At 46.2% G+C, this 26,013-nt stretch overlaps 1 protein-coding gene and 1 pseudogene across 7 annotated transcripts in view; one reads left to right on the top strand and one right to left on the bottom strand.

Moving 5' to 3' along the window:
* Positions 1 to 4,857: 4,857 nt before the first annotated feature.
* LOC148006324 (small ribosomal subunit protein uS9 pseudogene) lies at positions 4,858 to 5,424 on the bottom strand (annotated as a pseudogene). The gene has a single exon (XR_015686078.1). The product of XR_015686078.1 is annotated as a small ribosomal subunit protein uS9 pseudogene (transcript).
* A 4,105-nt stretch (positions 5,425 to 9,529) lies between these two features.
* Lrig1 (leucine-rich repeats and immunoglobulin-like domains 1) overlaps positions 9,530 to 26,013 on the top strand; it is a 100,361-nt gene continuing 83,877 nt past the window's right edge. For 2 of the 6 annotated variants that reach the window (XR_015685574.1, XM_087657561.1), the window contains exon 1: positions 9,551 to 10,243. Coding sequence is in view for 1 of the 6 variants with exons in the window: in NM_001427801.1 (NP_001414730.1) it covers positions 10,011 to 10,243 (233 nt within the window). In the remaining 5 variants the exon portion in view is untranslated. 6 annotated transcript variants of the gene reach the window in all.

Below are 26,013 nucleotides of genomic sequence, written 5' to 3'. Positions count from 1 at the left end.
CAGCGGCCAAGCTTAGAACTGGTTAGAGCACGATGTCTATCACAGTGCACTGGCTAGAATAAGTCACGTGGCATTCATTATTCAAGGAAGGTGAAAAAGTCCATCTTGATACAAGAAACTGCCAGAGGCTGTCTTTGCTGACTGTCATTCTAGACACTTGATTTCCCTGATTCTTACCCATTAAGGCACTAACAATACGAAAGCATGATTATTTTTGTGGGGCGAGAGTGAGGGTTTCTAGGTGACAAGATGGAGGGTTTGATTTGCAGCATCTATATGCAAGGAAGTGTCGGGATGCCCTTAGGGAAATAAAGAAACTTAAGTGATTACCTAATGAATGTAGCTCCTGGTTTGAACGACAGTGACTAGCACAGAATATGTGCCTGTCTATATGGACATCTATTTGCTTGTTTCATGTGCATATGATCTGCACATGTATGTGCTGTGCATGTGGTCCATGCAGGTATGTGCTGTGCATGTGGTCCATGCAGGTATGTGCTGTGCATGTGGCCTGCACAGGTATGTGCTGTTGATGTGGTCTGCACAGGTATGTGCTGTTGATGTGGTCTGCACAGGTATGTGTTGTGCATGTGGTCCATGCAGGTATGTGCTCGTGAGTTTGTGCTTTTGCTCACCTGTGATGGTGCCAGTGGAGGTCAGGGATTGGTATATTCCTCCCTTGCTTTTCTACCTTATTAAAAATTTGTTTGCTGTTTACATGGCATAGGTTTGCTCCATCCGCCATGTAAGTCCCAAGTTCAAACTCAGGTTGTCAGCTTCGGTGCAAACACCTTTGCTCATTAAACCATCTCAACTGCCCCCTTCTTATTTCTTTTCTTTTCCTTTATTTTCTTTCTTTCTTTCTTTCTTTCTTTCTTTCTTTCTTTCTTTCTTTCTTTCTTTCTTTTTTCTTTCTTTCTTTCTTTCTCTTTCTTTCTTCCTTCCTTCCTTTCTTCTTTGAGATAAAGTTTCATCCATTCTTTAAAAAAAAAATTTAAGCCTGGGCATAGGAGCACATGTCTTTAATCCCAGCATTCAGGAAGCAGAGGCAGGGGCGTCTCTGTGAGTTCAAGACCAGTCTGGTCTACAGAGTTACAGGACAGCCAGATCTGTGACACAAAGAAATCCTGTCTTGAAAAGCCAAAAGGAAAAAAATTATCTAATTTTATGTGTGTGTGTGTGCACCTGAGTACGTGCACCAGATGCATGTGGGAGCCCTTGGAGGTCAGAAGAGGCATCAGATCCCCTGGAACTGGAGGTACTGATGGTCGTGAATCACTGCATAGGTGTTAGAACTCAAACTCAGATGCCTTGCATGAGCACAGCCCTCTCTCTGCCCCTGAGATACAGTTTCTTGACAGTTCATGTAGACTGATTGGCTAATGAACTCCTTCTCGTCTCCCCCTACCCTCAGCATTGGGGTTCCAGATGTACCACGCCACGTCTGGCTTTTAATATGGATGCCAGGATCCAAACTTAGCTCTTCATGCTTGCAGAACAAACAATTTGCCCATTGAACTGGCTCCTGGCCCCTCTGTCTATATGTGTAAGATAAATCTAAAATGTGTGATAAACCCAACTGTGCTTTTGGAAACAAATATAACAGGTCATAAAATTCACAAATGCTTCTTATTAATCTGGATGCCACTCAAGGAGAAAGAGTTGAGTGGCTCAGGAGAGTGTTTTTTGGTGGGTGGTGGTGGTGGTGATGGTGGTGATGGTGGTGGTGGTGGTGGTGGTGGTGGTGGTGGTGGTGGTGGTGGTGGTGGTGTGTGTGTTTTCCAGAATTTCATGTGCTGCAGATGTTTGAATGCTCTTCAGTTTAGAGTCAATAATGGAAACCACATGCTTGCCTTTATTTTTGAAATTGTTTTAGTAAGCGCTTGTGAAAATATGGAAAATGTAAACACCCACCAGCACATACAAATATATAATGTGCAAAGAAGCCAGCCTATGAGCAATGAGGGGGTCACAGAGGCATAGGGGTGTGTTAAGCACAAATTACCTGGTGTATGTCCATCTTTAAGTGTGCCAATGAGTCATGACCTAGTTAAAGACAGATTCTGAGGCTGGGTAGAACATTTGCCTCACAGGCATACAGCCCTGGATTGGATGGCTAACATCACGCAAAACCAGTCTGGTGGCATAGGCTTGTGCTACTAGCATTTGCGAGGTAGAGGCAAGAGGAATAGGAGTCCAAGTTCATCTGCAACTATGCAGTCTGCTCTATCCAGATGACGTTGCCTTACAGTTTTCAGTGCTAGTAAAATGTGGGAAGAAAGGGGTTGACAAGTGTCTCTTTTAAGGAGCTAGAAGGGCTTAGTGAGCAAATATTGTGTGTGTGCCTGAAATTTAGCTATACAATGGAATACCATGGTCGGATTAAACTCAGTCTTGGGACTTAGCAAGCCTCGGGTTGGAGGGAAAGGTTACCAGGGAAGTGGATGGAAACAGAATGACAGGAGGAGGTGTAGAATTGCGGTGGCTTAGCCATGGGCAGTTTGGGTTCCTGCTCACTGTTTAAGTAGTATATAACATGAGTTGTGTGAGTTCGGAGTCTGTGTGATTTCATCCAGAAAAAAAATGGTGACTGTTACAGTACTGACCTCATAGTTTGAAAATACCATTTTATTAATGCTAAGCAATTGGGTACGCTAGGAAAGTTCTCTGCCACTGGGCTGTTACCTTGTGGAAGTCTCATGAGACTCAGGTGAATTTAAGTCATAAGGTAAAATAATGCTTAGCAGGTAATAAGTGCTCAAAATGATTAACTATTTAATTTTGGTTATTATAATTTAATATAATTATAATAATATAATTTATCTTGTATAATATATCACATAAAATATAATTAAAATGCTATAAATTCTAATTTAATAATATTATATGAATGCTGGTAACTGAAGGAAATGTCCATGTGTTTTCTAAAAAAATCTAGCTTGTTATTCATAGATTAAATTCTGGAAATCTATTAGTAGGCATGAAAAAGAAAATAATTATGGCCACTCTGATAATATCATTGACAAAGAGGCATTTTGATATATTTTATGAGACATTTACTGAATATAAATCATGGATTAGAAAACCATTTCAAGATTTTACTTACTCCTGGCTTCGTGTGAGCACAGTTCTCACCTCAATAAAGTGTGAACAGTTACAACTGTCATATCCAACCGTCATGTCGTCCCAGTAGGTGAGAAGCTGAGGTAGAGGCTGACATTTAAGCTTAAGATTTCAAGACCAGTCTAGGTGACATATTGGGACTCTGTCTCGAACCAAAACAAGAACTTCAACTCCCAACCCCCACACTTTAAGAGGCACGAATGTCATAGTCTGATGTCCACAGGGCTGTCACTTATTAGCCCATGTGGCCATGACCATTTTCCTTGACTCCTCCTCCAATGGAGAAAGTATATAGAGCATTCAGCAATGCCACAGACACGAAGCAAATGCCCAGGAAATGACAACATTGCTGTGATATGAAATAGCTTTTTTTTTTTTTTTTAAAAATCACAAGGTGTATTAGTTCGTGAGGATGGTTTTCCTGTGCTGTGGTACATGAACTGTTCTCATCATACACCCAACTGTTTCTTCAGAGTTGCTGGCAGTGAGGAATAAGCTTTTTGTCTCTGCACCCCTAATCCCTCACATGCCTCTCCAAGTGACATTGAAAAAGACATAGACTGGGGGGGTAGGGGGTGGGTGTGGCAGCTCAGCCCCTGGTGATATCATCAACCCACCCTGGAGTTACTGTTGGAGTTAAGAGACTGCCTCTTTTGGGGAACTGCAGGATTTTGAAATGGTCATAGCTTTGGTGACTTTTTAAAAACCTCTCGTGGAGTCAGTTAAAATTGGAAATTCACAGGTAAATGACAAGTGTCCCCAAGATATGGCTTGTGTCCAGGAGTGGCCCACACAGTTGTTAGTTGATATTAATAGTTCTTGGAGGAGGGTAGGAGCCTGCGCAGGTCACAGCTGAGCCCCAAGCATCACACGTTCTGGTTGTGGACGCACAGCAGCTGCAGTTTGACGTTAGCCAGCACTGCCAGAGCCAGGAACTGCACAAAAACGAACAAACAAACAATCAAAACCAACCCACCAAACAACCAAACAAACCCACCTCTTCTCACCTCTCTTGGAAGAAAATGCTGGCACTGGGCGGGGAGATGTCGAAATTCTCTTTCATATGCCATCCCCAGACTCATTAGCTCTCTCTCTTACTCTCTCCCCCATCCATCTCCTTGACAAGCTTACTGGGAAGAAGGAGTTAATGAGTACACGGTTGTATTTTTTCTCGGCAGAGAAGTACAAGACAGGCTCAGAGCGGGTTGTCATCACTCTTGAACTTTTAGGGGTTCTACAGGTAATCATTAACCCTTTGTGGCATGCCTGAATAAGAAAGATTTTTTCTATCTCCATCAACATCGTGGACTTTTGTTGTTTCAGAGTTTAAATTTAGTAACACTTAGAAAGGAAGCCTTAGGTATGCGTGGTGCTACACTGCCTAGAACACACCCGTGCCTTGATCCGAATGGAGCGTTGTGTGAGAATGTGTGTTCAGCACTTGTGCATAGGTGTGCCCCATGCATCTGTAAGGGAAGGCCAGAGAAGGACCTTGGTGTGTGAACTACTCTACCACTCTCTGCCCTTGAGCAGGGCCTCTCATTGAACTTGGAGTTGGGCTGACAGATGCCAAGGCCTGGCCATCCTCCTCACTCAGTCTCCCACAGCTCTGAGGCTCCAGGCTAAGCCCAGGGTCTTATATGGGTGCTGGGAATTTGAACTCAGAACCTATGCTTCACTTGTAAAATCAGTATTTTTGCCCACTGAGCCAGCTCCCCAGTTCAAACTAGATCATTTTTCTTTCTTTTTTTTTTTTTTTTTTTAAAGTCCCAGGATGTTTATTACAAAGGTAAACCCTGATCCTTGAGACTGGCTTATCGGTAGGATTTCTGGTACCGGGCACGGGCACCGGGACCGCCAAACTTCTTGGATTCGCAGCGACGGGGGTCAGCTACAAGCAGGGTCCGATCGTACTGGATGAGGATATCTTTGATCTCCTTCTTAGAGGCTTCATCCACATATTTTTGGTAATAAGCCACCAGAGCTTTTGAGATAGACTGCCGGATAGCATAAATTTGGGCCACATGACCACCACCCTTCACACGGACCCGGATATCCACACCAGCAAATCTCTCCTTGCCCAGAAGCAAAACAGGCTCCAGTAACTTGTACTGCAGCTTGCGCGGCTCGATCATCTCCAGGGGACGTCCATTCACCTTGATGAGCCCATTTCCTCGTTTGCAGTGGGCCACAGCTGTGGCTGTTTTCTTGCGTCCGAAGACTTGAACGGACTGCAGCGGACCCTTGGACGGCATAGCTACAAGTATGAACACGAGCTCCTCACCGCGCCGCGCCGCCACCGGAAAAGCTCATTTTTCTTTTTAAACTCTCTCATATGCAGAAGGAATTAGTCTCCTGTGCCATTTGAGAATACTAAAGTTTAAGAAAAGACGTAACTGGACAAAGGTTTCTAGTAACAAGGCTGGAGCCAGGTCTTTTGATTCCTGCTCGGGGAACTTTGTTTTAAAAAATTATCATTATTAAATCGCAAAACTGGTGACTTGTGCATGCCAGGCAAGGGTGGTACCACTGAGCTATCCTGAAGACTCCAATATTTTTTAGTGCACCAAACATAATGTAAGTTCTCTTTTAATACCTAGAAGGCATAATTCCAACTCTTGAAAGGTGGGTTTTCAAACAATCCCCATGATCAACCTGCTTTCCTGATTTAAAAAAAAAAGTACGTGGGGGTTGGGGGAGGTGTGCTCATGCCACAGCATACGTGTGGAGGTCGAGAGACAACCTTGTGAAGTTGATTCTCCCCTTCCACCTCTATATGGACTCTGGGGTTAGAGCTTAAGTCCTCAGGCTTTTGCCTCAAGTGCATTTGCCCACAGTGTCATCTTGCTGGCCCTTTTCCTATAGTGTGTGTGTCTATGTTTTCAGTGCAGTTTGTGGGTTTCTAGTACTGGGTTTAACATGATGTATTGCTGAGACTTCTGGATGCAATTCTTCTGGGTGTTGAACGCTTGTTGGTTCTGGGCACTGGTTTCTGCAAACTGTAAAATCTAGAATGCTTGGATAGATGGCTCAAGCACTCAGGAGGTAGAGGCAGGAGGATCAGGGCAGTAAGGTCATTTCTTTGTTACCTATCAAGTTCCAGATGAGGCACAGTTAAAAAATATTAAAGCGTTAGATTAAATAGATAAACAGACAAAACACAGATTGAGAAGGAGGATCAGCTCTGTGCTGTAAGGATCATGACCTGTTCTAGCAGGCAGTTTTCCTTAAGAGTCTCCCTTGGTGTTCCCTTCCTGATCTTAGGTTGTGGCCACAGATGATTCTTTCCTAAGCTGGCTTTCTGCTCTCCAGCCCACACTCTTGCTGCAATCGCATGCAGGTTGCTAGTTTGTGGGCAGACTTCCATACATGGTGTGAGGAGCAGACATGACTTCATGCTTTGCCGTAGACGAGAAGAACTGCCAAGGCTCAGGCGCCCCGTTCCCCGAAAGACTTTCTCGGTTTGGAATCCTCTTCTCTGGTGGTGTGGTAACCAGACCACAGGGGATGCTGTGGATCTGGGGGGCAAATTACCTTGCAGATCCCCAAACCTTGTCCTCTAGGATGCTGGAGTCCCCAGGTGCATCTCATAGCCCCACCCACAGCATTTGAAAACATTTTGTTAACACTCTACTGTGACCAACCTTAAGGTAATTTTCAGCCGGGTTTCATGAAGTGTGATCAGTTGTGTTTAGTATGTGGTTTGATTCAGGGGTGGTGTGGGGATGACCCGAAGTTTCTTTAAGGGCATGCTGCTCACAAGCATTCTGAATTAAATTATTCTTTTATTTAAAGATTGTCTGTAATTCCAGTGCCAGGGGGATATGATTATCTCTTCTGACCTCTGTGGGCACCACCAGGCATGCATGTGCTACATAGGCATATGTAGGCAAAACACACATACACATAACATTAAAAAAAATCATTGCAAATTTGAAATAAAAATTTAAATTAGATTTGGGTGTGTGCTCATTCATGGAGGCCAAGAACAGCCTGCAGGAGTCAGCTCTCTCCTTTCACCTTGTCGGTTTCAGGGATCAAATTACTCTTTCATTCTCTCAGCTTACTGGTCTAAACTACTCTTTTGTCCCAGCCCTTGGGATGCGAGGCAGGAGGATTGCTGCAAGTTTGGTGCTAACCTCACTACATAGTGAGATGTTGTTTCAAAGTATGCCATACTCCTCTCACAGAAAATTCAGTTCCCAGCATCCGTGTCCGGTGGTTTACAACTACCTGCATTAAGCTACAGTGGCCGTTGGCTTCCTCGGACATCCTGCACTCATGCCCACATACACACACTTATATATACACACATGCACACACATAGGCAATTAAAAGTAAACTAAATCTTTAAAATGTTCTCTTTTGTGTTGATTGGGCTTGAGTGCCATGATACTTAAGCCCCATGATAGAAGACTCGTCCAGTTTGCAGATCTTTTGTACTCTGTCCCTAGTTTACTATTTCCACCCAAAGGGGTGAAAACAAGGAGACCGGTTTCTCCTTATCCTCGTGGAAGGTATATGCTTGTGTGGACTGCGTGTGCAGTGCATATGTTCCTGTTCACGTGTGCACTTATTACTGGGAGCTTTTCTGTTAATATTTCTGAGGTATTGCATTTAGCTTAATTTATGCACACGTGATCACTGCTTCAACATCACTTCTGAGAGAAACAGAAAAGAGGGAGAGAAACCGGACAGCGTTGATTTGATGATGTAGGCAATCAGGAGAAAGGGAAGGCTGATAGGAGGATGAAGAGAATGGCAAGCAAAGCCAGGCATGCTGCACCCTCTGGTAATGCCAGCCAGTTATCCATGAGGCTGAAACTGGAGGATGGAAAGGTTGGGGGAGCCTGGCCTACAGGATGAGACTCAAACAATCAAAAAAGAAGTGTGTGTGTGTGTGTGTGTGTGTGTGTGTGTGTGTGTGTAGAGGGGGAAGACAGACGGGGAGGGGGAAGAGACACAGAGAGAAAGCACAGCCCACCAGGCAATAATCACTTGACTACTAAATTCAGGTCCAATTTTGGTTTAAAAAAAAAAACTTGAGGGACAGTCACATTTAGCATCGAAGCAAATTTCTTGAATATGTCGAATATGTAATGAAAACCTTTTAACCGTTTGGTTTTTTTTTTTCCCAATGAACAGCATTTCTACTCCATTTCTATAAAACTTAAGTTAGATTTAGCATGCTAGAACAAATGTTTTCCAGAAGACTCTAGCGCCTTAGTTTCCCTGACTGTGTGTACAGTTGAGACACCAGCAAGTCAAAGCTCCCAGAGGCGGCAGATATGTATTACAGTGCTAATCTCTCTCTCTCTCCACCACCCCCTCCATTAAGAGTGTGTGTGTGTGTGTGTGTGTGTGTGTGTGTGTGTGCGTGCGCGCGCGCGCGCGCGCGCGCGCGCGCTCGTGCTCACCTACGGCCAGGCACTATTTCACAAGGCGGTTACCAATCTATGCTGATCTGTATGTGCCAAACTCACAGGTTCTCTCTCTCTCTCTCTCTCTCTCTCTCTCTCTCTCTCTCTCTCTCTCTCTCTCTCTCTCTCTCTCTCTCTCTCTGTCCATAAAGAGTACGTCACGGATAATTTCCTGAAAACTGTATTTGTATTTAAAAGCTCCGATATTCAAAAACAAAACACAACACCACAACAACTTGCCCCTTTATCCAGTCCAGAGCACCTCCCGAACTATCAACTAACTAGGAGCGGGGGGGGGGGGGGGAGGTGGGCGTGCCCTCGAGATTCAATTTCTTCGCATACATTCATTTCGGTAGTCAAGGACACATTTCTGGATTTTAGATATCAAGAAGAACGAGTTTGGAGCAGAAATGAGAAAGGCTGCCCGCCTCTGAGGAAATAGCTGAGAAACTCGCGAAAGTTTTAAATCTTTTTTTTCTCCTGTAAGGCACCTGAAAAAAGGGTGCTCGTTTGCTGTAAATCCACCATGCTGTTTGTAGTCTAGGAGAGCAGAACAAACCTTGGGTCCAGATGGCTCCCAAAGTCCTGGATTACAGTCCCAACTTTCTCTCCTCCCCTAGGCTCAACGGACCGTTGCTTAGGCCACTTCTCCAGATTCTGGTACTCCGTAGCCAAAATCCTGCAAGTCTCCTTTAAGAGGAGACAGCACGCCCCTCCTTGTCCCCGCCCAGTCCCCGCCTTTCACACCTTGGGTGGGAAAAGAGAGCGGAGGCGGGGCCTCGGAGAGCAAGCGCTCCTACGGGCTCGGAAGCTGACCGGGGCTCCGGAAGCCAATGAGCAACGGGCCGGGCGGGGCGTAACGCTGTAGTCCAGCAGCCAACGTGGGCCGCTCTCCGCCCGGGGGCCCCAGCGGAGGGGTGTGTGAGGGCGAGCAGCCGGGGCGGGGCCTGGGGCCGCGGGGTTGGACCGCAGCGGGGCTAGCCGCTGATTGTTCGCAGCTCCGAGGCACAGTGCGCTCCGGCCGCTCCGGGACGGTGAGGCGCGTGGGGTCCACGGCTATCAGCTCAAGAGTCCTCCGGGAGGTGCCCGCCTGCGCCACGCGCAGAGACCAAGGCTAAGCGTTCTCAGTCCTCAGCAGCAGCGGCTCTCGGCGTGCGCCCGGGCTCCGAAGGCAACGCGCAACGCGGCGGGAAGGACAAGCAGCGGCGGCCGAGCACTCACTGCTGGACTCTGCAGAGTTCGCCGCGCGCGGGGCTCGGCCCGGATGGGCGCGGGGGTGGCGGTCTCCGCAGGGTGCTGCGAAGCGGCCCGGGCAGAGCGTGCCGGCTAAGCGCAGCGGCCGCGGAGCCGACTGGGGCCGGCCGTCCATGCCCCGGCGCGGAGCCTAGCGCCGAGCGCAACCCGGGCCCGTGGCCGCCGGCACCTCGCAGCCCTCGCTTCCCGGCTTCGCGGCGCGCTCCAGACAAGATGGCGCGGCCGGGTCCGGGAGTGTTCGGGGCCCCGCGCCTTGCGCCTCGCCTTCTGCTCTGGCTGCTGTTGTTGCTATTGCTGCTACTGCAAGGGCCAGAGTCTGCGGTCGCCCAGGCCGGTCCGCGGGCGCCCTGCGCGGCCGCCTGCACTTGCGCCGGGGACTCCCTGGACTGCAGTGGGCGCGGGCTGGCGACGCTGCCCCGGGACATGCCCTCCTGGACGCGGAGCCTGTGAGTATCGCCTTCGCCTCTCATCCTGGCGCTGTCACTAAGACGGGGCTGCGGGTGCTCTCAGCCGGGAAGATAGTGCGCTCTGTGGGCTGGGAGACTTTTGGGTGGCCGGGTGGAGGTCACGCGTGGGGAGCTCGGGAGAGAGGACTATACCTCTGGGGTTTGAAGGTGAGCGTGATTCTGGAGAAGTCTGCCTTGCATCGAGCGTGTGTTTTCGTGAGGATGCAGGGCATGAGGGATCGTGTAGGGGTGACTTGAATGTGTTTCGTGAAGTGTGGAGGCCAGCGAATGTGGGGCGTGGAGGTGAACCACGGGTTTGTGACTTGAAGGTGAGTGAGTGTGCTGTCGAGCGCGAAGTGCGTGTATGTGGGTGTGTGAGTGAAGAGTGGAGGTGAGCGAATTTGTGTGCATGCGAGATAGACGATGGCAGAGTGTGGGAGTCTTGTGTTAGGATCTGTGTGTGTATCTTTTTTCCTGTCTGTTCTGTAACCCAGCCCTTTGGTGTCCTGAGTTCCCTCAACTTAACCTCCAGTTAGTAATGAATGACGGTGACGCTCATCTCCAGTGTTCATTCTATTTATATTATTTATTAGTGAGCGTGTGTTGCAGTCTCCTGATCACCAGAGAATGGTGGCAGCTTGATTTGGCACTGACTAGGGCAAAAGGACCCTGCTCCGGAGAACCCAGAAATCGAAAAGCTTTGAGAGAGTTCTTGGACATGTCTTGAGTGTAGCTGTTCCCTCTTTTCCGCATGGCTGGCATGCACAGGAACTGTGTTCCAGATCCTTTCCTGTCTGTTCCCTGGGGTCCCCTTGGGCTTGATCCACTGGGGTGGGTCTGGTCCCACCCTCGAGTTTCTCTTCCATAAATGGCACAAGTTAGTTGACAAGCTACCTCAGGAGACATTGACAGGGGGTCTGGCTGGCTCTGTCAGTCTGTTTCACCCCACAGAGGTACATTTCTCTGTTGCTGGGATTTGGGCCTATCCGGCGTTGGTGGGATACTTTTTGCAGGACATTTGTCAGGAACAAAAAGACGTTGGATTTCTGTAAATGTAGTGGGATAGAATAGCATTGTTATACTTCAAAAAAAAAAAAAGACTTTTGAGTCGAATCTTGCTCAGCTATCAGTAATTAGCATCTCTAGAACTATTAGTACCTTTCAGAAAAAGGCCGAGCTTCAGTAGTCTGCTTCTCACTTGAATGTCTTTCCTAGGACATAAAGAAGTACAGCAGTAGCTTCAGTCATGACATTTGTTGTTTTAAAAAGAGAAAATCAATGACGCAGGCTTTAACTCACACCTGTGGCTTCATTGCTGAAAACCGGGGCCTGACTATCTGACTGTCTTGAAGGAGAGAAGTTAATTCTTTTCTAATAAGGAGACTCTGTGTTCTCAGAATGAGGCCTAGGTCTCTACGTCATCACTTGGGCAGGCTGCTGTGTGAGTTCTGAAGCCAGCTGAGACCCTTTTGCTACTGTTGCTGCCTTTTGCCCCTCCCTCCCCCCAGCGGCTGCTTCCCTTGTGGAATTCACTACTGAAAATACGTGGTCTTAGAGTGGGTTTTAACCCTGTGGCTCTGTCAGTTCCTGGGAGGTGAACACACTATTGCTCTTTGCTGAGATTTTATTTAGTAATAGTTGAGGCAGTTTGAGGTATTTCAGGTTTTTTATTTTCTCATACTTAAGATGGGATTTTTATTATTATGACGATGACGATGACGATGACGATGATGATGATGATGATGATGATGATGATGACATAATAGAACCATGTGGGTAGAGTCAGAATATCTTCTCAAGTGTTCACCTGTTGGGAGATTTGCAAAGCCTGTGTCATGGGTGAACCTGAGGAATGCTCTCAGGTCCTGAACCATACTTCCTGGAGAGAGAGCTCTTATTTGTGCTTGCCTTTTGTCACACGACCCACCTTGCCTTGCCCTTTTTTGGAGTGGAACTCAACTAGTCATTTTTAAGCTTTTGGTTGCCTACAAGTGACAATTCACACAGCATAAATACCTTTAAAATTGCAGTCTCTCTTACTCACACAATTTAATGATCAATAAATACCAGACTAGGTATTTTGGGCTTCAGGAGCTATGACTCTACTGAAGATGGTTTTAATGGATTAGTTTTAAGATTCAAGGAGTTTGGGTTCTGGGTTAGTATGTGGTGACTTGGGCGAGTGTGCTTGAGCTCTCTCTCTCTCTCTCTCTCTCTCTCACACACACACACACACACACACACACACACACACACACACACACGGGAGGAGGGCTTTGAAGAATACTTACAAGTTTGTTTTATTTCTGCTTAAAGTGCAATCAAGTGTGAATTGTCTCCTAACCTTCATATTTCTCAAAATATTTCCCCTGCTGATACTGAGGGTTGAGCCTAGGTCCGGAGCATGCTAGGCGCTCAGCTCCTTCTGAACTGTATCTCCAAGACCAGCGCCTTCCTTTTAAACCATTGCCTTTATCTCGGCAGGGTAGCAGTGGAGAAAGTCTCCGTGTATGATACAATGAAGTATCTTGCATTTTCACTGGATTTACACCTTTTAAGGTCATTGTGTCTAGAAAATGCTTCGAGCTGGTTTATAAGCCTGTGAAGTAGATTTACAGCAGCCTGCTCAAACAGTTCCAGGCTGCAGGTTTGCGATAGCAAGAGTCCTGGGCTTATCGGTTCCTCCCATTTTTGTAAACAGTACATATCTACTTTTGGAGTTGTCCTTAGGCCAAGTGTAGAGAAGCTAAAAGTTTTTAATAGTGAATAAAAATTTAGTGTGAGTAAAAAAATGGAGGGTAGCATCACCAGCATCGATGGAGGGGATCTCCAAGGCTGAGGATAATCATATTCTTTATGGCTAGAGAGGTGGAGCCTAACCGAGTGGCCTGTCCTGTTGCATAGGTGAGATCGGCATGGTCCAATCAGAACACTCACAAGTAGCGCCACACACCTCCCAGAACCTTACAAGAGGCTGAACTTCTTAGAACTTAGGTGTTTGTTTTCCTTGAAACTATTTTTGAGAGCATGATTTCAGAAGCTCTTTAAAAACTATTATAGATTTACTTTAGACTGTTTCTCACCTGTCTAAATTAGAGCAGAGAGTTTAGTTACAAAATATGTTGCTGTTAACGTTCTGAGAGGTAACTGATGGCCTCTTGGGAGTGGGAGGTAGGCAGGCTCAGGAGGGCAGTTCTCGGATTCTTGTTCAGTGGAGGAATGGGACAGGGATTCAAAAGCAAGGGCCTTTAGGAAAGGGCACCAAATGTAGTCATCCTGAGGCCCGGTAGTGAGTGTGGATTGGTTTGCTTCTCTTGTATTATGTGTTTGCAGTATCAGGTTGGCTGGCTCAAATCTAGCTTTGCTGGTTTAAGTGGTGGTTAAGGCTACATTAGGCAATATGTATTCTGTGCTTTCACTGGAGAGTTGGGAAACCAGGACAGCCCCTGTCTGTCTGATTCTACAGCTGCGCTTCAAGGGCTAGGTGTGCGAAGTGTTGTGAATTAAGGTTCTGGAAATTACTTTCTATCTTAGGCAAGTCAGATGACCCAATCCTTTCAGAATCCAAACTGCTGTGTGTGTGTGTGTGTGTGTGTGTGTGTGTGTGTGTGTGTGTGTGTGTGCATGTGCGTGCGCGAGTGTGCAGGCTTGCATGTTTACATGAAGTACCCAGCTGGTTCACAGTCCCTCCTTACCCGTTCTTTCGCTTTTGTCTCATGTCACTTTAAGAGCTCAGCAGACCTTGAGCTTGTTTCGATTTGGGGTCGGAGGTTGTTTGAGGTAGAGATGGATTTATTTATTTTGTGGTGCTAGGGATCTGAACTCACTGCCTGGGACATGCTAAACAACTGTGCTTTCCTGCTGAGGAGCTCCACCCCCAGCCCTACAGATAGATCTTGAGGGTACTTGCACCTTTCAAAGTTTTCTCTGCTATGAGACCATGTTGAAAAGATCTGTAAGGATGATTGAACCCAAGGCTTTGCATACTCTTAGGCAAGAGGTCTATTAACTGAGCCATATCCTCATCACATTGTCCCCCTTCGAGGCACTATTTTAAGAATCAGTGCACTCATCTTGTTCTATAATTACATATAGTTACTAGATTTCACAAACTTTGGACTTCTGAGTGTATTATAGGCAGTAATTCTTGGCACGGTCTTGAGAAGGCTGGGGACAGTGCAGAATGCGGTGTTCAGAGCTTCTTTCTGTCCCATGTCCCCGTGTGCCTGCTCTCCAGCCTCCTCCCTGTTTGGCTAATTATCTCTCCTGGGTTCCCTGGGCTGCTTCCCTGACCAGTTGGGTTGCCCTCTGGCTGACCTTTTTCCCTGTCAGGCTCTATGCTCACAGTGAAAGAGTCTCTTCCCTTCTCTGTGTTTCCTTGGTACGGACAGAAATGCCCCAGAGCTGGCTAGAGGCTAGTGAGACACCTGGCTCTGGAATATGCACCTGCCCGGAAGAGAGAGAGGTCTGTGAGATAGGAAAGCCAGACTGTGGCTGCTAAAAGTAGCCTATGGCTTTTTAAAAGTGAGAGGGAAATCCAGAGGAGGGATTCATTGACTTGAAAGTTGCTGTAAGCAGTAAGAATGGTGATGGTTTTGATGTTTGTCATTCCCTTCCTTGTCCTCCTTCTTCCTCTCTCTCCTCTTTTCCCTCATTTGTTTAAAACATAAAAGGGATTCCTCTTGCTTACCCTATAAGTTAGTTGCAAGACTGAGTTTTCTGGGTAAGTCTAACTTTCAGCTAGTTTTGATCAGCTTGGTGACATTTACTCACTGGGGACCTTCCCCCTCCTCAGCAGTCACAGTTTGAAACCCTGGGCAGCTTTCAGAAGAGAACAGGACTTTGGGCTGTGCTAATATCCAGAGTTGATTACAATGGGTGCTCTTTCCAAGGTTAAAGCTTTGTCTTGAGACAAGAGGGAGAAAGGGGTGGAGGGAAAAAGTCCCAGGCTGAGGAAGAAAAATATGCAAAAATCTCAATCGGTGCCTGGCCTATGGGAGGTGTGGGGATCATTAGTGCTAGGCTTGAAGCTTAGGCGGCGTGGTATGGGACCAGTGGGGGCCATGAAGGGTGGACTTCCTTACTTCAGTTCTTGCTCTGTGCGGGTAACGGTCTAGTTCTCTTCTGCTGCTGTGTCTAGTAACGTTGCACATTTGGTTCTGTCTCCTTATGGACCTCGTTGAGGACCAGAGGTTAAACTTTGTACAGTGGAAATCACATTCATTTATTTAGTCCAAGTATTTTATGTACTAATGAAAATTTCAGTTTTTCACCAGTTAAATTGCAAACTGCTGGTCTGTGCCCACACTTTCTTGTGGGCATTCTTTTTCTCAGGTAAGAGCTTTATGCTTTATGTTTCGATGCTGTCATGTTTTGTGTAATTCAGGGCTTCGTTTGTTGGTTTAAAAATACTTATTTTGGTTATTTTAAATTATGTGGGTGCCTGAGTGTCTGCCTGTGGGGTATATACCCACAAGTGCAGGTGTTCCCTGGATGCCAAAGGGGTTGGATTCTCTTGGAGCTGACGTCACAGGCAGTTATGAGCTGCCTGGTCTGGGCGCTAGAAACTGAATACAGGCCTTCCAACAGAGTAGTAGAAAGTACATTCAAGAGCTCAGCTTTCTCTCCGGCCTTTATCATCTGTTCCTCTGACCCAAACACATGTTGCACAGTTCCACAATTTGCTGATAGAAGCTGTTCTATTTTTTTTTTCAAAAGTGGTTTCTTCCTTTCCCTGGGTCTTGTGCTCTTTGATTCCCTGCCTTGTTCTGTGCATCCTCTCTAAATGGGCATTGGGTCCTTATGACCTGGTGTCTGATTAGTGGGGTGGATGGGAATGGTGTGAATGGAACTTCCTTTATACATGTTGGTGCCTTCCACCTTTCAGGGCTCCTGGGGTGGTGGTGGGGGCACCTGGCGCCACCCTTCACTTCAAGGTCTGTTTCTGGTATCTCTACTCTCCAGCCCTCTGCCACTGTTTCTTTCAAGGGAATGACAGTACCCTATCTTGTAACTGCCGTGAGGACAGTTCAATTGTGCATGTGTGCTGTTGCTTCCTCTGTGGACTTCACCAGTTGCAGGTTAAGGTGGCAGTACCTCAGACCTTGCATCCGTTCTCATGACTAGTCCCTCCAAGCTGCATTTCCCAGTGACGAAGGGTTCTCCTGGGGAAGGTTTACTTTTCAGATAGGAGGGAATCTTAAGGTGTGGGAGCATCGCATGACTGGTGAGCCGGGTCTCGTGCTTCAGCAGCTGTTTTGGTGGTTCAGGAAAAGCTGCAACAGGTAGACTTCGTGTGCCTGGGGACTCTCAGTTGAATAGGCAGGAAGCTGTACACAGTTGCAGTCAATTATACAATTAGCAAAAATTGTTGAGGTAGTTTAAAATCTATTCCAGTTGTACAAATACTGCCTATGTAGCATTATTCTTTGGGGAAGGTGCATGGGAAAAAGCAGGGAAGTGAGAAGTTCTTAAGCCAATCACTTTATCCCCTTGTTTCTCAAGGTTTCATTGAAATTGAGCTCTCCCTGAACACAGTCCTCAGTAGCTTGGAAGAATGCAGGTGTGCTCTAACAGATGAGGTTAGGTTACGGCCTGTGGGGCTGGCTGATCCTCACTGCTTACCCACCTCTGTTTGGAAAGACCTGGAGGAGAGGAGGTGGGAGGGGAGACAGTTATGGGTTGAAGGCAGATAACAAGTTTCATTTGCTTTGGTCTGTTTACAACGGCGTGGTAACTTGAAGGTGGCACAGACAGCAAATGCAGGGCCATCTGAGGACCTGGCAAGGATGCCCCTTGAAAAGCCGTTGGCTGTTGCTCCTGGTGCACCTGTCCGTGAGTCCTTTCCCTTGTGAATGGCCATGGTTCACAGCCTTGCCCACCTGAACGGCTGCGATTGTTTGCACCCTTATTACTATTTAATCTAACCCAACCGGTAAGGCCCATTGTGCTAACAACCAGTCCGTTCATCTCCTTGAGGCCTGGATTCATCGCTGCTTCCTTGTGAACCAGGATACCGGTTCCAATCACCGCTCCTAGAGTTTGTTTTGGCAAACGACAAGAAAGCACGATCTGTCTTTAGGTCTTTGTGATGCATACGACTCTTTCCTTTTAGGGTATTGGGGATGAAAGAGTGAGTACCATTTTTTTCCCCACAAGCAACCCTGTCCCACTCTTTTAAGAGCTGGGTTAAGAAGCGAAGGTAATCCTGGCAGTTTGTCTTCCCTAACTTCTTTGTGCAGCAGCAAGCGGTTGCCCCCAACCCCACTCCCTGCCTGTCCTTTAGCTGTTCAAATAATTCACTGCTCAGCTCTCCTGGGCAACTCTGGTAAACTCTTCTGGGTTACCTACTTGATGATGGCTGTTAGGGACCATTAGAACTGAGCTTCTGAACATCTAGGTAGCACTAGATCCTGTGGTACCAGTACTCTACGTTTGAAAGCATTTGCATCCGAAAAACTTGTACTTTGGGTTGGCCCACAGGAAAGGGCTGTGAAAACTGTCCGCTGACTGCAACGAAGCCTGTTGCTGAGAGAACGTTTTTAATTCTTGTGAGATGATTGGAAAGATTGGCCTTAAAACCAATTCTGAGTGAAGGAAATGTTTGCCGCACAGCCTCCGTTATTGTAGGGGGTTTTCTTCTTACCATTATCTTATAAGGGAAGACAAGTGGACAGTGAATTAACGATGTCATGAACTCTGAAACTGTCAGCCACCTTCAATAACTGTCAACTCACAGCCCGTCCCATAGGCTCCATGCTCCAATACTCGTTCTCCTTCTACAGTTTTTAAAGAAGTAAGTCCGAAGCATGCCGTTTTATGTTTAAGTGTGTAGGACTTTGGTTTAACAGGTTTTGGGGGACATACTCACGTGGTAACTCTTCACTAAAAGACGACTTTAAGAAGTATGAACATGGACAAGTTCTGAAAAATAATGAACTTGTTTTCTAAAGGAAACTTTGACAAAAGTATTTACAGGGTGCTTTCTGAGCGCATATTTCATGCATTCTGTTTTTTATATTCTCAAATTATATGTTATTTTTTCCCTACCTTTGGTTTTGTTGAGGGAGGGTGTTTAAAAAGTTGTTAGGACCTGAGCTGCTCCTGATCAGGTTGTACAAGTCCCAGTAGTTTTCTTCTTTCTCAGTAGATTGGTAATCGAGAGGTCTCTTCCAAGCTATTATTATATTAGTATCTATTAGCAAGCAGATATAATTACAATGGGTCATTTAAAAGTGGCCTTTTAGATATTATTATTATTTAATGTAGAGATAATTAGCCGGTTGGTTGTAGCTAAGTCTTGAATCTGAATCGAGTTAACTCCTGTTTACTTTGCAGGGCCTGACCCTCCAGCTGTGTCTACTTGAGTCTGCTTTAAATAGAGTTAGAGGCACCCTATAAGAAAATCCCCCAAAAGCTCAGAGCCAGCTTCCTGGAACCCTCTGGGCTCCTTTTAGCCTCACACAGATTAGAACAATGCTTCCTCCTCCTTGGTACTTTGCAGTTTGTGTTGTAGAAGTTCTTGGCTCTGTTTCTCTGTTGTCTCTCCGTTGATTGGAGGAATCTCTTTAAAATAGAGCTGATGATTTTCATATTCTGTCTGTGAAAACCTAATTCTAGGTAAATTATATAGTGTTTAGTGGTTTAAAAACCCATCCTGCACGTGTCATTTTTAAGCTCGCAGACTCAGTCAAGCATAATTAAACCACTGTCATATTTGATTAGATACCATTTACAGTGAATCCTCTATTTACAAAAAAAAAAAAAAAGAGTTTGAGAAAAACTTATAGGCAGGAGAACTAAATGTGAGGGTCTGAATGTGACTTTACATTCTGTTTGCAGATTGGGATGTGTGGTACCCTGGTTCAGCTTCATGCTCATATGGAGTTTTCATTTTGTTTTTGACTAAAGTAATTCTGTGTGTGTCTGTGACTTCCTTTCTCCACCTGGGACAGTGTGAGTTTCTGGCACATGAGTGCCTAGTGTTTGCAAAACTTTATAAACAGCCAGAAGAGCTCGTAGCTTCCAGGAAGTGGGTTGTTGATGCAACCGAGTGATGGATGCTGAGGCCGATACACAAGTGGGGGGATTGTCCGCTCCTCCTCAGGAGAGGAGAGCCAGAGACCAAGCCAGACTGAATCTCTACTAGCTATCAGGGCTACCTCACTCCAGTTCACTGCTTTCTCAGACCCAGTGTCTGTCTTGTCCACAGGTAACCTGTCCTCATGGAAGAGGCTCTCTCTGCTTTACCCAAGAGAAAACCCAGAAATTCTGATAAGATTTTCATTTTGTATTTGAAATACTGTGTGTGTGTGTGTGTGTGTGTGTGTGTGTGTGTGTGTGTATGTGCGTGTGTGCGTGTGCAGCGCGTGGGTTCGGTTGTGCCCATGGATCCCAGAAGCCGGTGTCAGATGCCTTGGGGCCGGAGCTGCAGGTGGTTCTGAGCCTCCCAGCATGGGTGCTGGAGTTCCAAGTCTGGGCCTCATGGTTGAACAAGTGCTCCTAATCACTGAGCTATCTCTCCCGAGAAAATTTCTAGATTATTTCATAAGTCTGTTTGAAATAATATTTGGGAACAGTTTAATTATGTTAAGTCTGGGCCCACAATGAAAAGTGACTCCTCCTCAAGATTAGTTAATGACCTGGAGTCTGTGGAACTTTGTTGCATGTTCTTACATTTTCTTGCTCTTTGTTTGTTTGTTCTGGAGACAAGGTCTCCACTGTATAGCCCAGGCTGGCCTTGAACTCACAGCTGTCCTTAGGTCTCAGTCACTTTAAGTGCTAGCATTGCAAGTATGGACCACTGGGCCTGGGCCTGAAAACAAAACAAACAAACAAACAAAACCCGCAAAAACTCCCCAAAACCAAACAACAAAGTGTTTAAAAAATTGAAGATGTAAATTTGCAGCTTCCATAGCTTTCTTTGGGCCAGAAGGAAACAGGAGGTAAGGCTGGGCCCCCTTCTGAAACACTTGTGTGTGAAGTCTTGGTACTTAGTACATCTTTCCAGAGGAGAGGAGCCCAGAGCCTTAGGAATGTCTTAAAGAAGTTCTTGACTGACTGGGGAGGGAGACTACTGACTGAGTTTCTAAAGCTGTGGCTGATAAGAATGTGGCAGTATGGAAACTAGTTTGTGGCTGAGTCTCCGCAGGCCTCCGTGCTGTCCTGGCTCTGCCATTGAAGGGCAGTGTGACCTTGGGCTGGTCACCTACTTCCCTATCTGTAAGAGACTTAAGACTTACCAATTTCATTTTAGGTTATGATTCTGGCTAGTGGAAGCGAAGAGGGAGTAACTTACTGTTTATCGGATTTACTGGTAGGAGAGTGAGTGGGTCTGTGTATGGGGTGCTTAGTTGAAAGTACTCTGGCTTCTCTGCACAGGTAGATCTACCCAGGACAGACAAAGGAGAAATGGAGCTTGGGGGGGGGGGGCGCAGTTAGGGACCCTTCACTGAGCCTTTGTTATTACCAAGGAGCAGCAAATAGTGCGTTTGAAAGCACAGGTAGACTGTTCCCAGTCTGAAAGTCCAAAATACTTAGAATTGGACAGTTTTTGAGCACGAACATGGCACAAGTGGAAAACCCCATCTTGGGAACTTGGTTTTCAGGTACAAGAGTATTAACATTTGTGTATAAAGTTGCCTGGAGGCTATGTGTGTAAGGCGTATATGAATCATGAATGAATTCACGTTTAGACTCGGGTAGCATCCTCATGTAAATAGCTCAGAACTTTAAAAAAATCTGAGATTGGGAAAACTGTGGCCCTGCACATTCCAGAAAAAAAGGATTCTGGGCCAAAGAAAACTATGGGACCTGCAAACTTGGTACCTCTGACTTAGCTTTTTAGGAACGAGAGCTTTAGAGAAAAGGCAAGCAGTTACAGGATCATTTTAATAGGGTTTTCTTAGGACTACTGAGGGCCACGGATGGAGTCGTTGCATCAGGGGAGTTGTCCCCAGACTGGTAATCTTTCAGCTCTGAGGGCTGAGAGTACAGATTCGGTAGCAACAGCTGCAAGGAAGGACACACCCACAGCTCTGTGCTTTGGAGCCAGCTTGCCCTAGGTTATATGCATGAGCATGGCTGATTCTGAGTGGCTTTAAGCCATTTTCCCAGGGAGCTTTTCCTTTCAGTGTGCCTTTCAGTGTGGATTCTCAGCAGCCTGACTTGTACAGCTCAGAGACTTCTTTCTCCAATTTTTGAATTGCTCTCCCTTTTTAAAAAACTGCCTAACTTGTTTAGTGCATTATTTTTGTTGTTCAATGGGTACCAAATTTACCATCTATGGGTTGGTTTCCTTCTGGTATAACATTGTTTTTGGAAAAATCTAGATTTAGGAGTTCTGTGAAGAACCTAGTAGCTTTTGTTTTCCGTGTTCTTTTTTTAAACAATTATTTGTGTTTATTTGTGTGTACGTGTTCTTGTTTCTGTGTGCGTGGATGTAGGTGTGGGGGAGTCTGGAGGCCAGTGTTGGGTGTCTTTCCTCTATGGCTCCCCACTTTATTTTGAAGTGTTCTGTCACTGAAACTGAAGCTCATCCTTTAGTCTAGCTTGGGTGGCCAAAGTCTTCTTTCACAAGCCGGTGCTGAGGTTAGACACATGCTTCCTTATCCAGTAAAGTATGTGGGTGTGGAGCTCTGAACTCAGGTCCCTGTGCACACAGCATGCATTTAGCTGCTAAGCTATTTCTGCAGCCCGTTTTCTGAGCCCTTCACAGCCACCTTCCCTCTATGGCATTTGTCATCTTCACTGGAGATTCTGGGACTTTTCCTTTCATGCAGTTTTTACTTGTATGTTTTCACGAGATGGGACCTCAGGGTATTTTTCTGTTCTCTTCCTTTAAGCGTGCTTCTGGGAGTTGGCACTTTGTTTAGGGCTGCGACCTGAATGGAGTGAAGTTGGAGACCAGGTAGTGGTGTTTCGAACCTCTTGATATAAGTATAGCAGGAATTAGAGACAACATTAGGACGGAATAGTCCAAAAACCTACTTAAAAAAAAATCTCATTAAGAGCCGAGGAGATAGCTTAGTTATTAACATGCACGAGATCCTGTGTTTCATCTCCAGAATGCATGTAACAAAATCCAAGCCCAATGGTTTGCACCTGAAATCCCAGTGCTAGGAGGGCAGAGACAGGCAGATCCCTGGGCTCCCTGGGCAGCCATCTTAGTCTTCTTAATGATTGACAGACCAGCAAGAGAGTGTGTTTCCTGTCTCAAGAAGGAAAGGTCAGGTGGTACCTAATGACACATGATGTTGTCTTCTCACCTGTACATGTACATGTGTACTCCCTCCCACACATGTACACACATGACACAGGTGTAGCTGTATACGTGTGCGGCCTTACATCTGTGGTTTCAGCACTGGGGAGCTGAAGAATTAGGAGTTCAATATAGACTGAGGTCCAAGTCAGTCTGGACTGTATTTGATATTGTCTAAGCAAACAAACAAAAACAAATCAAAAGGCAGCCCTTCTGTTGTGTTGTTTAAGATAAAAATAGCTCAAATGATTTTCCCACCCCTCCATGAGCTTAATATAGAGTGCCATTTTCTGTTACTCCTGTCCTGTGTCCTTCCGTGTCTTTACCATTTGTGTCTAATCTTCTCCTATAGGATTCTCAGTCCTATTAGGCAACTTTTCACCTCACTTAGTGTGGAAAGCCATAGGAACTGATTGCTTCAGGCCGGCCTGTGTAGAGGACTGAAGGCACACGGTGTGGGGTTTAGCTCTGAGATATGGCCGTGTGTAGGAACTGTGTTGCCCTCATAACCCACTGAGGTAAAGGGGTGACAGTGTGTGTAGGAACTGTTTGCCCTCATAACCCACTGAGGTAAAGGGGTGACAGTGCCCTTCCTCGGGTGGGGAGCAGTGCTTCTTAGCTTGCAGTCAGGACTTGGCTTGTGTGTCAGAGAGAACCTTTGGAGAGAATCTCGGACATGAAACAAACATTACATCAAGTGCCCTTTCCCTCCTCCTCCTCCTCTTTCTACATTCTGCTTGAGAACCACTTCAAAGAATCAGATGTGCTGGTGCCCCAAGCCGCACAGTTCCTGTTCAAGAATTTGGAGATATAATTGAAAACAAACTGTTGAGCAGAGCAGATCTAGGCAAGTTCTAGCTTTGAGGGAGAAGGGAATTCCAAGTTCTTCCTCTATTTGGAGCTGGTGTCTCAGAACACTTGTTCTGTAGATGAATCATCGGTGAACTCTACATCTGGGAGTTATATGTTGGGAAATGGCATTCTTTTTAAATGTAGAAGAAACATAAAAGCTTCAAGTTACAGAGTTTAAAAAAGAAACCAACCTGACATTGATGTGAAAGCAGCAGATTGGCCGCGAGAGTGTGGTTCTTAAATCGAATGTCCAGGTCTGGAAGCAGCGCCACAGCTAACTTATGGGGACCCCTGTCCTTTGTTTTAGGGCAGATGACATTTAAGAAACATCACAGACACCAGCTATTCAGAATCGTTCGTCATAGCAAGTGTGACTTCAGAGTGTGACTTACCTAAACAGTTGTTTTGTGCTTCTTAAGTCAGTTCAGCTTCCGTTTGCCGGTGACCGTTCTAGAGCATCCATTGGTTCAGGCTCTATGAGATGAACACTCACTGTCATCCGTGAGCTTCACGTCATACACAGGCTGTGGTTGTGAGATAAAGCAGTCTGTAGGTCTCTGATTAAGAGCGGCACCCCTGGAATGTAGCTGCGTTTGTCTGAGGGACCGTGGACAACTTGTTTTCTCTCTGCCTCAGTTTTTCCTTACCTAAAATGAGGATGACTAAAGTACCCACCTTATTGAGATGGTTTAAGGACAAATGCCTGACACGTGGTGGAAGCCCGTAGAGATGTACCAGTTTGTTTTTATAGCAGGATACACGGTGCTAACTAATTTATCACCGTGTTGAAGTATATCATGGATTTTTATACACCAAGTCCAGGGTTGGTAAAGGATTGGTCAGGGCCTGGCAGTAGCTGGAGTTAGAAGTCTAGTGTGCTTACACACGGTCATAACAGAAAAAACACTGTAAGACAGGTCCTGGCCCTTGCATTCTTTTCAGGTCTGAGTTCCTTGAGGCCAGTCACTGGCCCCTCTGCTCTTGAGTGGTCCAAATTGCCCAGTTGTGGCTTACAGTTGGTGCTTTATTAATGGGGTCTGAAATGTGATTCTGGAGTACATGCTTCTTCCTGGGCTGGTTTGTGCTTTGCCTCTTTGGTGAGGAGGTGGTAGCAGGCACATATGCCTTGCCATCTGTTGTTTATTGTTTCTGTTACGTTGTGGTTTGTGTCCCTGTTGCGTGTTTCTTTGGTTTCTGGAGCAACTGCCAATATTATATGCTTGGGGATCAAAAAAAGTAAACTATTTATAAACAGTAAAGTATCCTTGGGTTTGGAAAGTGTTTTTCTCAAATGCGTGTATATTTGGTGGCTTTATTATAATCTCACTGATGTATCATTAGACAGTTTGCAGATTGAGGCTCGTTTAAAAGATGGGCAAGTCAGAGTCCAGCCTTGTGTAACCAGCACACAAACAGCCCTGGTGATAAGGCCCCGGTGTTAACGCTGACCCGAGTGGTGTATTTTTAACTCAAGAACATATAAACAGTTTAGCCTGCTGATGGAGTTTATACTTGCCTGAAATCCTTGGCATGCCCAGGGCTGGGTGGTGCTGGGGAATACATGTGGTCTTAGGAGAATGCTGCGACCAGCAGCTACCCATGGCCCCCAACCTTTCATTTTAGAAGGAGGAATGCAGAGATGGAAAGAACGAAGGGACATGCTGGTTGCTGATTTTGTATGGTACATTTTACATTGAACTTTAAAAAGTACCTTTTCTCTGTGTTGTGTAGGCGTGAGGTGAGGGTGGAGAGCTGTTGACTCGCATCTTGTCCATGCTTTCTCCCCTCCCCTCTTAAGCCACAAGGGGTCTTTGCAGAGTCGCAAATTAGAATAGACTTCTGCTGCAGGCTGTCCCCTCACTCTTGAGCTTCACAGTGCTTTCCTAGCTGGTTCCAGCTGCCTGTGCTGTCATGTGCTTTTTCTAGCTCCTGTCCTGCCAGCTTGTCCTGTGGATATCTGGAAGAAGGTTCTTCAGTCTTCGAGACTCCTGTCCGTCCTTCTTACATGTCTGCTTCCCTGGAAACTATCATTTGTAATCTCTGCCGGATTGCCACCCGGAAGACCCTGCAGTACTCACACAGACTTTGCAAGGCATTCATTTGGTTGATATGTGGTACCTCATTGTCTGTAAGCTGCCCGAGAGCCGAGGCTGCCTCTCTTTCTAATGCTTCGTTTTTCTTTCTTCACAGAATTAGCATCAAGTCTGACACGTGTGCAGGCAGCACAGATGCAGTCGGACAAAGATTGACAGTCCCTTCTCTCTCTGGCAGGTCTTGGGTAGCTCAGCCTGGCCTCAAGTACGCCCAGTAGTAAAGGATGACCTTGAACTTCTCCTTCTCCTCTTCTTCCTCCAAGTGCTGCCACCACAGGTGTACAGCTGCACCTGCTGGGTTCCAAGATGGGGCTCGAGCCCAGGGCTTCATGCATGCGGCATTTCTAGTCCACCGACTGAGCCAGATCCTGGCCTGCGGTCTTCTTTCTCTCTACTTGTCTAAGTCCAGTAGAAATGGACAGAGCAGCTCAGGCTTCCCAGGGCTCGGTGTCTGTTCATTTCCTACTGACCTGTTTGTTTAGCAGCCCCCTTCATCTTCTACCAAGTGCTCATGTTGGAAATTTAAAATACAGGAAGGTTTTAACACACTAGAACAGGAGTTTGAA

This window comes from Rattus norvegicus, chromosome 4 (genome assembly GCF_021556685.1).
Source record: "Rattus norvegicus strain SHRSP/BbbUtx chromosome 4, alternate assembly SHRSP_T2T, whole genome shotgun sequence".
NCBI classification, from domain to species: Eukaryota; Metazoa; Chordata; class Mammalia; order Rodentia; family Muridae; genus Rattus; species Rattus norvegicus.
This window is presented reverse-complemented; position numbering and strand designations above follow the sequence as displayed.